Below are 12,974 nucleotides of genomic sequence, written 5' to 3' on the forward strand. Positions count from 1 at the left end.
CATTTAACTAAGCTCTCTGGGCACCTCAATTTCCTCATCTGTAAAATGAGAAGGTTGGACTAAATGACTTCCAAGGTCTCCTCCAGCTGAAGATCTATGATTCTGATTCTTTCTGCCACTAAAGAATCAGAAAAGGTTACAAAAGACTTAAGCCTATCTTGCATTTTTATCTATTTCACGGGCTGCCTTGGCCAAAGAATTCTTTACCTAATTACCCAACTAGTCAGTTGTTGTTTGTCCTTCGTTTTCAAAGAGGACCAAGACATCATGGGGTGATGTCTTGACTTGTGTGTGAATTGAAGTTAAGTGAGGCAGAATTGCACAAAGTCATCAGTCTCACTCTCAATTCTAGAGTCATCAAAGTCCAATGGCAAGACAAAAGTTAGGACGACCAGGATGTAGTAGATAACCTTGATGTCATCCATTCTCCATACCTGGCTAGGTTGGTCCTCTGACTATAGACACTGGGAACAAATGTGGAGCCTCTCAAGGTGGTAGGACATGCCAGAATTACTTCTTCCTTGGCAAAGGCTTCTAGAATGGAAAGTCATCTTCTATGACATGATGAGGCCTCAGGATAGGACTTTAATGAAGACAATAATAGCAATGAGGATTTTAAAGCATTTTCCTTCTGGTAAATACCAAGTGTCTGTGTTATCCACTTCAGGATGAGAGAAAATACTATGCCTTCCTGATTCACTTGTCTAGAGAACGTCCCCCCACCTTCTCCATGGAAGGCTAGCACAAGAAAATATGAAAGGTGAGGCAAGGCTACAGGGAAAAAAAGTCAATGTACCTGCTAAACTCAGGGTGTTGAGGACAAACTGGGTGCCATAAAATATGGTAAAGCAGCAATCTTCTTTCTGGCGACTGGCTTTCCCACGTTCAAAGTCCTTTGAGTTTTTCCCTGGACGGATTTCCTTTATCTCCATTAAGTCCACTAAAAGAGAAACAACAAAACTCAGTAAAAGTAAATGTCAAAAAAAAAAAAAACCCACAACTATAACATCACAGGCACAGCTAGGTGGTACAGTGGATAGTGTTGGGCTTGGAGTCAGGAAAACCTGGTTTCAAATCCTGCCTCAGACACATATTAGCTGTATGGTCCTGGGCAAGTCTCTTAACCTCTCATCCTCAGTTTCCTTGTATATAAAATGAGAACAAACAGGATTATTGTGAGAATCAAATAAGACAGTATATATGCTATGAAAATTCTAGCTATCATCATTATTATCATTCAAAGAAAAAAAAGACATTGGCCACTTTTATATAATTATGAGGCAGCGAGATAGTACAATTGACAGAGTACTGGGCTTGAGGGAAACGAGATCAAATCTGGCCTCAGACTCTTACTAGTTGTGTGACCCTGGGTAAGTCACTTAATCTCTATTTGTCTTAATCCACCGAAGAAAGAAATAGCAAACCAGTCCAGTGTCTTTGCCAAGAAAACCCTGAGGATGGTACGCATGTGCTACAGTCCATGGGGTCACAAAGAATTGGACACAACTGAACAACTGAACAACAAACAACTCACATTTAGCTGGCATTTTAGAATTTGCAAAGTACAACCCTATCAGGCTGAGCAGTTAATATTATTCCATATCACCATTTTACAAAATGAGGAAACTGAGGTTCAGAAAGGTCAAAGAGGTAAATTCGATTTCATAGGCAGCACTGAGATTTGGTGAGATGTGATTTATGATTGGAATGTGAAGACGGGAGGGGAATATGGCCTAATGTCATGGAAAAGAGTGTCTGAAGTCAGGGGATCTGGTTTCAAACTCCTAGCTCTGCTCATTGACTACTTGTGACGATGAGCAAATAACTTCCCTTTGGTGGGCCTCAGCTGCTTCATCGGTAAAATGAAGGCGTTAGATTAGGTGATCTCTGATGATCTCTAATCTCTAATCCCTCCTCTACAGCTGAGATAATATAAAAGGGCAGTGAAGCAGCATTGTCTACCAAGAAAATTCATCATTCTGAAAAGTGAGCATGAAAATCAGGGGTGAAAGTGACAGAAACAACTTTGTGGAGTAGGAATATTCTACTTATCGCCTGCCAGAAGGAAGAATTAGATAATAAATTAATCAATCAATCAACAAGCATCCGTTAAACACCTACCCTGTGCTGGGCACTGTCCTGGGCACCAGGGGTACAAGGACAAAAAAATGAAATAATTCCTACTCCTGAAGAGCTTACATTCTAATGGGGAAGACAATAAATCTATATTTAAATATACAGGATATATATATTCTATAGCATATACATATACAGAATATACACAGCATAACTTTAAATGACTTACTACAAATACACACAAGGAGCTAAATACCAGGTAGACTGGGAAGAACTAGTAGTTGGGGAGATTAAGAAAGATTTCATAAAGAAGATAGTGCTAGATGACAAGTTTCAAAAGCAGAAACCAAAGTCAACATGGAGACATCATACATTAGTAGTGGTTATTATATTATATTAATGATTCAATAAACTTGAAGAAAACCTTAGCAGGATGCTCCCTGGATAGGCTCTTAGTACTGTGCTGTAGGCAACATTTTTAGCTTAGATGATGCCATAAAAGGCATGCTTATCAGATTTGCAGGTGATGCAAAGCTGGGGCTGGCTAACACTAGAGGATCCAAAAAAAAAAAAAAAAAGACCTTGCTAGGCTAGAGCTACAGACTGAACAAATAGCATGAAACTTAATGGTGACACCCAACAACTGGAGAATGTCTGAAAAAATTTCATTATAACAATAATGGAATATCATCATACAATAAATAAGGATAAATAGTAAGCATACAAAAAATATGGAAAATTCAATTAAAATGTGCAAAATCAGGACAGTAGAATTAGAATAACATACATTGGCTACAACTTCACATAAGGACAACAGTAGCAAAACTTCATGAATACATAGGAAAAAAGATCATAAGGGAACACATAAATAAACTGCTTTTTTGCCTTCTGTTAAATATTATTATATAACACCCATCTTTCTTTTAATATATATATATATCATATCCTATAGTTCCATTTTGGATTTAATGCTTTATTTTGTATCTTTGAGGTCAGTAGCACATGTATTTTTTTTAAACTGGACCTGTGATTTCATTGGAATAGGAAACTCCCGATGTGGAAATTCTCCCCTAGTGGAGATGAGCATCTGCTCTGCAACTGACTGACTGCCTGAGATTTGTCAAGGGCAATGAAAGATAGAGTGACTTGCTGAGGGTCACGCAATCAGACCTGCCTGATTCTGAGGCTCGGTCTCTATCCACTGTGCTATTCTCCCTCACAATGGATAGGATGATGGACCTAGAGTCAGGAAGACCAGAGTTCAAATCCAACCTCAGATACTTACTAGGCTTGTGACCATGGGCAAGTCACTTCACTATTATTATCTCCCTCAGTTTCTTCAACTATAAAATAGCCTACTTCCTGGAGTTGTTGATAGGATCAAATGAGATAATATTTGTAAAGCATTTTATAAACCTTAAAGTGTTACATGACTGCTAAATATTATTATTATGTACCATACATAATAATAATTGTACATGCAACATTATCTCCATTTTACAGATGAGGAAACTTGATGAAGTAGTGACTTGCTAAGTTCATATGGTTGATAAGGGGGTGAATCGGGATATGATAGCTGCATTTATAAAGTGCATTAAGGTTTACAAGATGCTTTACATATGTTATCTCATTTGATCCTCTGATTCCAGATCTACTGCTTTTTCCATCATGCCACACTGTTGTGTAAGTTTTCATTTTCACAAAATCACCTAAGAGGCTGTGTTATCCATCCAACATTAATCTCTCCTATAACGTTCTCAAAAAGTAGTCATCCATCTAGCCTCCCATTGAAGACCTCCGGTGAAATAGAACCCCAAAACTTAAAAAATGCAGCCTGACCAGGACAGAATATAAATATATTATCTACTCTTTCATTCTGGATACAATACCTCTCTTAATTCAGCTTAAGTTCATTCCATTTTTGGACAATTCTCTTTAAAAAGTTGTCCTTATATCCAGCCTTCTAACCATTGCTCCTGGTTCTGACTTCTGTGGCCCAGTGGAACAGGTTTAATCTATACTTTGTGTGATAATTCCAAAAATACAGAAAACATCTAGCATACCCCTCCTAAATCTTCTTTTCTCCAGATTAGACAGCCCTAGTTTTTTTTTTCAACTAATCCTCACATGAAATGTTCTCTGGTCCCCTCACCATCCTAATCACCCTCCTTTGGACACACTCCAATTTGCCAATCCCTTTCCTAAAACATGGCAGCTAACACCTGGCATAAGCTTTCAGTCACATCTGTGTTTAGACGGTACTTTAAGATTTACAAAGCACATGATATATACCATGACCTTATTTGATCTTCACAACATTCCTATGAAGTAGGTACATCATCATCATCCTGATTTGTCAAGCGAGGAAGCTGAAGTTCAAGGAACTTAAGTAAATTGACTGCAGTTACACAGCTAGGAAGCATCTGAGGTGGAATTCAAACTTCTTTAGCTATCAGAAGTATTCAGTAAGCTACAGGATATAATGCTCTCAGCATACTGTCAGTCTTGTTAATGCCACCAAATACTATACAGTCACATCTTCTTATCTGTTTTCCAGAGTTCAAAGCACACACAGAGTCTCACTAACTTTCGCTTGCTATCACTTCCTGTTCAATCCAACAATTTTCCTGGCAGCTCCAAAGCACAGCTTGACCAACATTCATTTATTCATTCAACAAATATTAATAAAGCACCTTTTATGTACAAGGTACTGTCCTTGGCTATGATTACACAAAGACTGATATGACACAGACCTTGTTCTCAAGAAGTTTCCAATCTAATGGAAGGAAGGTTGAGTATCCTCCTAGGAAGAATCATCTTCACTTGCTGACTTCACTTCATCACCATTCAATTACTTCTCATTCCCTTGCAATCTGATTTCCAACCCAACCATTCCGCTGAAATTGTTCTCTCCAAGAGTACCAAAGATCACTGAACTGCTAACCCATGGCCTTTTTCCGGTCCTTGTCCTCTCCTCCATCCTCGTCCTCTCCTGCATGACCCCTCAACAGTTTTTGCTACTGTTGACTGCACTCCTCCTGAGCAATGTCTTCTTCCTTGGCGTCCATGCCGCTGTTTTCTCTGGGTTCTCTCTCTACCTATCTGACCACTCTTTAGTCTCTTTTTCTGGCTCTCTCTTCAGTCCCTGTCTTTTTAACGTGAGTGTTCCCCAGGGCTCTCTCCTGGAGCTTCTTTTCTTTTCTCCCTACAAACATTTTGACGAAGGGCTCATCTGCTCCCATAAGTTCAATTATCATCTCAACATAAATGATTCCCAAATCTGTATATACAGCTCCTAATCTCTCTCTTGAACTTCAGTCAAGCAATCAACTGCTTCCTAATAACTGCTCCAGGATGTCCCTTAGGGGTCTCAAATTCAGTATGTCTAAAATGAGCTCATTGTCCTGTCTCCAAAACCTGCCTCTTCCTCTAAGCTTCCCTGCTTCTGTTGAAGGTATCATCAACCTCCCAGTCATCCAAATTTGCCACCTTGGAGTCATACTTAACTCTCCCTTCTCCCTCACCTTCAATACCCAATCAGTTGTCTACCCCTGTCATTTCTTCCTCCACGACATCTCTTGAGCTTCCTCCCCTTCTCAATGTGGTCACCACACTAATTCACTTCCTGCCTGGATTGAATTAATAGGAATAATAATTAGTCTCTCTACTTTCAGTCTCTCCTCTCTCCAATCTACCTTTTACAGAATTGCCAAAATAAACTTCCCTAAGACATGGATGTGATCATGTTGCTCCTTTGCTCAAAAACCTTCAATGGATCCCCATTGCCTCTAGGATAAAATAAAAACTCTTTACTCTGGCATTTAAAGCCCTCCAAAAATCTGGTTCCCACCTACCTTTCCAACCTTATTGTACATTACTTTCTTATATGAACTCCACTTTCTAGTCAAACTGAACTACTAGCCAGCTTTGTCTACAACTAGACTACCTAACTGGAGTTCTAGCTACTATATACCAAGTAGCTATAATACGAGCACAAAGAATGAAACAGTCCCTTACATTAGTAAAGGACCACTGTAATTACATTAGTAAATTCTAAGGCAGAGTAAAAAAATTACGGAGACCATATCCAGGGAAGAAATAATGAAAGGGGAAGAGACAGGAAAAAGCACCTGCTATGTGCCAGCACTATCCTAAGTGCTTTACAAATATTATCTCATTTGATCCTCACAACTACCTTGGAAGATAGGTGATACTATTATCCTCATTCTGCAGATGAGGAATCTGAGGCAGAGGTTCAGTAACTTGCTCAGGAACAAACAGCTAGTAGATGTCTCCTGACTCCAGGCCCAGCATTCTATCTTTGTCTATCATTGCCTGCATTTCAGGAAGGCTGTTAAAAAAAAAAAAGGAAACAGAAAGCTCTTCAGCCATGTGCCCAATGGGTGCCATGCCTGGCCATGTCCAGCAGAGACTATGCATCCAGTAGCATTCAACAGAAATAACACCTTGACAGATACAACATACCCAGCAGAGAGCTGGCAAAGGCAGTTCCATGACCTCTCCAGAAGACATCAGTGTCCTGTAGAATCAGTTATGTGTTGTCCTTGCTTATGTGTATTCTGATCACATGTTCATCATGGTTGTGCCCCTCTGCATACATGTCCTGGTCATGTATGTACTCTATATGTTCCTTACATGTGTCCACTCTTCCTAAGGATTATGTATGTATATGCATTTGTGGGAGAATCTGACCCAGGTTCATGGAGGAAATATTTAGTATTATTTTTCTTGCTTTGCTATTCTATCAAAAGCCTTTGCTTTGAACTAACCGTGTCCTCTGGTAGACTAATACAGGTAAATACATTGAAAAAAAAAAGGTACTCCTTCTCCCTTGGGAAATTTTTTTAAAATTTTTTACAATTAACAAAGGAGACCCTTTCAAAAAATGTTATTTAGGCGTCTAGAATTTAAACTTCACACTACATTGTCTCTCTCACTAATACAGGAGTTTCTTTTGTGTGTGTGTGTGTGTGTGTGTGTGTGTGTGTGTGTCACAGACCTCTTTGTCAGTCTAGTGAAACCTATGGGTCCCTTCTCAGAATATTGCTTTTTAAATGCATAAACTAAATATAAAGTATTACAATAGAAATAAATTATATTTAAATACAGTTATCCAAATATTAAAAAGCAAGTTCATGGACCTCATGTTAAGAACTCCTGCACTAATGAGAGTGCATTAAACAGAGCCATGAGAATTCAAGCAGCTTCACCTCCCCAGGATTGCGCGCTGGTATCGTCCAAAGAACCTTCTGCCCTCTGGATCCTGGAAGCACCTACAGTGCTCCTCTCAGACATCAGAGGATAGGAAAGATGGTAGGACTCATAGTGGAGGACTTTTAAGGCTTTTAAGGATGATGGAGCTTGAAATTAACATTTTAAACTCTTGACATGGATTGTGCTTTAATAGAAGCATGTTTCCTGTTTTTAAAAGTAAGGTAGCTCAGCTGCAGAAAATATTACTGTTTCTGTAATGTCTCTAGTCTTTCCTAGGATAATCTCACCTCTTTTTTTTTCTTTTTCTTTTTTTTTTTGTTTTAAATAATGCCAGCTGCCACTCTATACCAATGCTCTCAGGGTCTGTTTAGGAGCCAAGCTCAACTTCCATTCACCCTTGCTTCCAGCTTCCTTTCTTAACAAAAACCTCTTTGGTCACATCTCCCAATTCTGAATTCATGCAGAAGACTGTGCCCATTAGCCCCCACCCACATCTCTGCTTTCATTTCCTCCTCCTCACCGCCTCTTCACTGGTACGTTCCCATGACTCTACTCTTTCGACTCCCATTTCCTCTCTCCTCCCACATTTTACTTTGTGTCTTTTCTTCAAGCTGCTCTCCATTCCTGGCACAGCCTCCAACATCCTGTCCACTGGACCCAGCTCATTTTAGCCAGCTCATACCCAAGAGCACCAGTGCAAAAATTTCCCAAGGAAATTAAATGTCTATTTCACCACTACAGAAGCACAATAGAAGGATTCAGAAGGGAAAAGGCATGAATCATTCCAACCTCATTTAACTCCTGCTCATTTTCTTGATCAAGAAGGTATGGAAACAAAGCATGAGAGTGTTGGAAGGGACCTCTGAGAGCATCTTGTCCAATTCACACCTGAAGCATAAATTCCTCCTGTAATATCCCTTAAAAATGGTCATCCAGTCTCTCTTTGAAGATCCCTTGGCTTTTTTTTTTTGTTGTTGGCTGGAGTACTGATAGTGACATTAAAAGCAATAGGAAAGGGAAAAAAAATCTCATCAATGAATCATTTAAAAAACACACAGAAGAGGGCAGAAGGAAGTTCAGAAGGGGACACAAACAGGATAGTGTTGGAATTACCATGGCAAATATGAAATAGACTTTAAAAAGCAAACTTCATGTAGTGAAGTCATCATTTCATTGACAGTCTTCTTTTCCTATTCTTTTTTTTTAATATGGAAATGATCGTGTTTGTTGGTTTTTGTCAAATTCATAATAAAAGGGAATTTTTAAAAGACTCTAGCCTTCTTCAGACCTTTCATAACACTTTGTACCTCTCTATTATAATACTATGTAGCATAATTGTCCACATATATCTTCTCCACTTACTAGAAGGTTGGGTCCTTGAGAGCAAGAACCATGCCTTTTCTAAACTTGGTTATTTTCTCCATTATCCTACATACAACAGATGCTTGATAAATATTCATTACATAGTATTAGTCCACACACAGTAGGTGCTTGATAAATGCTCACTCTACCTGTTTTCCAGTCACAAGGAACTTACTACCTCCCAAGGCAATCCATTCAACTGTCTGACAGCTCTAATTATTGGGAAGTTTTTCTTTATACTACGTCAAAATCTGCCTTTTTGCAACTTCCACTCATTATTCCTAACTTTGCCCCCTGGGACCAAGCAGAAGCCTAATCCTTCTTTCAAGACAATCCTTTAAGTACCTTCAGGTAGCTACACTGCCATCTTCCCTTCCTCACCCCTCAACACATACACTAAGTCTTCACTTTTCCAAGACAGACATTTCTTCTTCCCTCGAACAATCCTCATCTGGCATTGTTTCAAGTCCCCTCACCATCTTGGTCATTCTCTTCTGAATATGTGCTGCTTGTCAAGCCCTTCCCAAAATATGGGGGCCAGAATCAAACACAGTACTTCAGATGGAATATGACCAGGGCAGAGTCCTATCCACCATGTTCTTCTAGCTATGCCTATCAAACCAGCATTAACATTTTCATCTGCTATGTTATACAATTAACTAATACTGAGGCTTCAGTCCACCAAAACTTCCTGGTTTATTTTATTTTTACATAAACTACTCTTTACCTATGGCTCCTCAATTCTGTACTTATGTGATTGACTGTAACACAAGTTGATGCATTAAATTTAATCCAGGTAGATACAGACCATCATTCCAATCTGACAAGAACTTCTGTGGTCCTAATGCTATTGCTCGATGTGTTAACTGTCCCAGCTTAATATCATCTGCAAATCCGCTAAGCTTGACATCAATACCTTTACCCAAATCAATGATAAAAAATATGGCATAGAGAAGGGCTATGGTCAAGGTCCTGTAGCTTAGCACTAGAGAATTTTTCACTTTTGATTGATTTTAAGAGTTAAGAGTAATGTAAATGTACTTACACTCTCAGGGAAGGGGGAGGGGAGGGAGGGAAAGAATTTGGAACTCCAAATTTTCTAAATGAATGTTAAAAATTGTTTTTACATGTAATTGGAAAAAATAAAATATTATTCAAAAAAAGATTTAAGTGTAGGTCTTAAAACTCTAAAAAAAAAAAAACAGGGTTGGTATCTCCTTTTAGAAAAGGCCATTGCATCTGACCCTTTTCCTCATGATTCCATGAACCCTGGTCTTAATAAATAACAGTGATATAACACAGCTTCAGTAAATATCATCTCAGTAAATAATAATGATATTGTACAGCTCAAAACCTTCCTTCCATTTAGCAGGCTCTGAGGACATCCCTGCTATTTCTGGGCAGGACAAAAATAGGAATGACCATATGTACCCTTATGATAAGCCAATCATTGAAAAACTAAGGAAGTAGCTTCTATCCATTCAGGTCATAAGCTATGCATTTATGGTCCTGAACATTTTGAAGGATCAAAGATAGAGTAAGTAATGAAAGATACTGGAAAAAAAATAATTTTTGCAAGTGTTTTTTTGGAAATTAACAGTTCAGCTAGCACCTAAAAGAATTCAAAAATTTTGTTTTTCTTATGACAACTATCAACTAATCACATCAGCATCTCTCATATTTATATAGCACCTTAGTGTTTGCAAAGAATGAAAAACACTTTGCATACAAGATCTCACTTACATATGTGATCACAGTTGACCTTGTGAAGTAAGGGCTATTATCATCCCTTTTTTTACAGACAAGGGAAATGAGTCTCTGAAGCAAGAGTCCTGACTCCAGGCTCAGTGTTCTCTCCACCACCCCTAGCTGCATGCATACAATATTTTCCAGGGAGATAACAGCCGTGAAGCTAAGGAGAATGCTACTTACAATTTACCCTGTGGGACAAAGAGAATTCCAAAATATTTTCATAAAAGAACACCAGATTTGGGGCAGCTAGGTGGCACAGTGGATAGAGTACCAGCCCTAGAGTCAAGATGACCTGAGTTCAAATCTGTTCTCAGACCAGACACTTGACATTTACTAGCTGTGTGACGCTGGGCAAGTCACTTAACCCCCAATTGCCTCACAAAAACAAAAAAACAAAAAAAAACAAAGAACACCAGATTTAAAGTCAAGGTCAGATGTCCTTAATCTCTTGTGTTATAAGACTACTTAGATAGTTTGGTGAAGCCTATGGGGCCTTTTTCTGAATAATTTTTAAATGCATAAAATAAAATACTTAGGATGACGAAAGAAAAACAACAATATTAATAGCTAGCATTTATAGAAAACCTACTATGTACCAGGCACTGCACTAGCCCTTTACAAATACTATCTCATTTTATCATCACAACAATTGTGAAAGACAGGTACTATTATGATCTCCATTTTATAGCTGAAGAAACTGAGGCAAACAGAGGTTAAATGACTTGCCCAAAGTCACACAACCATTAGCGTCTGAGGCAGAATTTGAACTCAGGTCTTCCTGACTTCAGGCCCAGCTCTATCCACTGTGCAACGTAGCTGCCAAATTATGTTGAAATACAGTTATCAAAATGTGTTGTAAAATCAGTTCATGGATCCTATGTTAAGAACTCCTGGGGGCAGGTAGGTGGCGCAGTGGATAGAGCACCAGCCCTGGAGTCATGAGGACCTGAGTTCAAATTCAGCCTCAGATACATAACACTTACTAGCTGTGTGACCCTGGGCAAGTCACTTTATCCCACTGCCTAGCCAAAAAAAAAAAAAAGATACCAATAAAATTAATTTAAAAAAAAAAAGGAAAAAAGAAAAAGAACTCCTGGCTAGAAGATCTGCACTCTAATCCTGGATCTGCTACTTACTGTCTATATGATCTTGAGCTAGTGTTTTTCCTCAACTGTTAAATGAGGAGGTTAGGCTAACTGATTTCCATAAGCCCCTCCAGCTCTAAATCTTATGAATCGATGATCCCACAAACACTGATACTCAAAAGAAAAACTCCAAACTGGGTCCTTCTCCACCAGGCCCCAAGCTTAGGAGAAGTCAGCCAGCTTTCTCTAGCTAGAAACCCAGATCAGTTCAGTTAAACCAATGTTTCCCCTATGCTCAAGTCTCATTTCTAGACAAGGATGATGCTGGGATATCTCAACATGAAGAGTTCGACTATAAACGGCACTGCCACTTACCACTGAATAAAAAACTGAGGGCAGGTAGATGGCACAGTGGATAGAGCACTGGCCCTGGAGTCAGGAGGACCTGAATTCAAATCCAGCCTTAGACACTTGACACTCACTAGCTATGTGACCCTAGCAAGTCACTTAACTCCATTGCCTAGCCAAAAAAATTAAAACCCATTGAAAAGGAACTACTAGGAACTTCCATTCCACTGTGCTTTTAATAAAAGACTGTTAGAAATTCTTCAGCCTTCCACCAACTCAAGTTACCTTTGCTACTGAAAATAGTCTTCAAGATGCACTCTTAATTAATCTCTCCCTTTCCTTACTCTTCCTTTCGTTACCAATTGTCCTAAAATAACTCCCACCACCAAAAACCCACTCTTTCAAACACACAGAGAGTGCAGAAATTCAAGAGCTAGATGAGACTTCAGGATTCACTTAGTCCAATCTCTCCATTTTGTGAAGGAAAAAATTGAGACCCTGGATTTCTGGTAAGTGTGATTGAAAAGCCATGACTAATTATGTCCAATTCACGGGAATTCAGGACTTAGAGGTCAAATTAACAGAATTTAGAAGAAGAAGGAACCTGGTAGATCAACTGCTCCAACACCATGACAGGTAACTGATTTAGACTCGAAAGGAGCTCTAGACACTACTGAAGCCAACTTCCTCAGTTTACAGATAAGGAAACCAAGCCCCAGAAGGGAGAAGTGACCTGTTCAAGATCACAAAGCTGGCAAGTACTGGGGACATTCAGAGAAGAATTTGGAGGAATACGATAGGTACTTTCAAATATCTGAAGGGTTGTCACGTGGAAAAGGAACTATTAAGACCTTGGCCCCAGGCCTGTGATGCAGCTTTCCTGAATCACTCATCTCTACACCACACTGCCTCCTTGAAAATAAGGCTCATGGGGCAGCCAGGTGGAGCAGTGGATAGAGCTCTGGCCTTGGAGTCAGGAGGCCCTGATTCAAATTCAGCCTCAGACCAAACACTTGACACTTACTAACTGTGTAACTCTGGGCAAGTCACTTAACCCCATTGCTTAGCCAAAAGAAAAGAAAAGAAAAGAAAAGAAAAGAAAAGAAAAGAAAAGAA

At 39.1% G+C, this 12,974-nt stretch overlaps 1 protein-coding gene across 2 annotated transcripts in view; it reads right to left on the reverse strand.

Moving 5' to 3' along the window:
• The window catches only part of PLCG2 (phospholipase C gamma 2), a 162,719-nt gene that overhangs the window by 102,538 nt on the left and 47,207 nt on the right, over positions 1-12,974 (reverse strand). For both annotated transcript variants that reach the window (XM_027850396.1, XM_027850395.1), the window contains exon 3: positions 797-940. In XM_027850396.1, the coding sequence (XP_027706197.1) occupies positions 797-940 (144 nt within the window). The remainder of the gene's footprint in view (positions 1-796; positions 941-12,974) is intronic.

The sequence above is a fragment of the Vombatus ursinus genome, unplaced genomic scaffold (assembly GCF_900497805.2).
Source record: "Vombatus ursinus unplaced genomic scaffold, bare-nosed wombat genome assembly UNPS02009062.1, whole genome shotgun sequence".
In the NCBI taxonomy this organism is placed as follows: Eukaryota; Metazoa; Chordata; class Mammalia; order Diprotodontia; family Vombatidae; genus Vombatus; species Vombatus ursinus.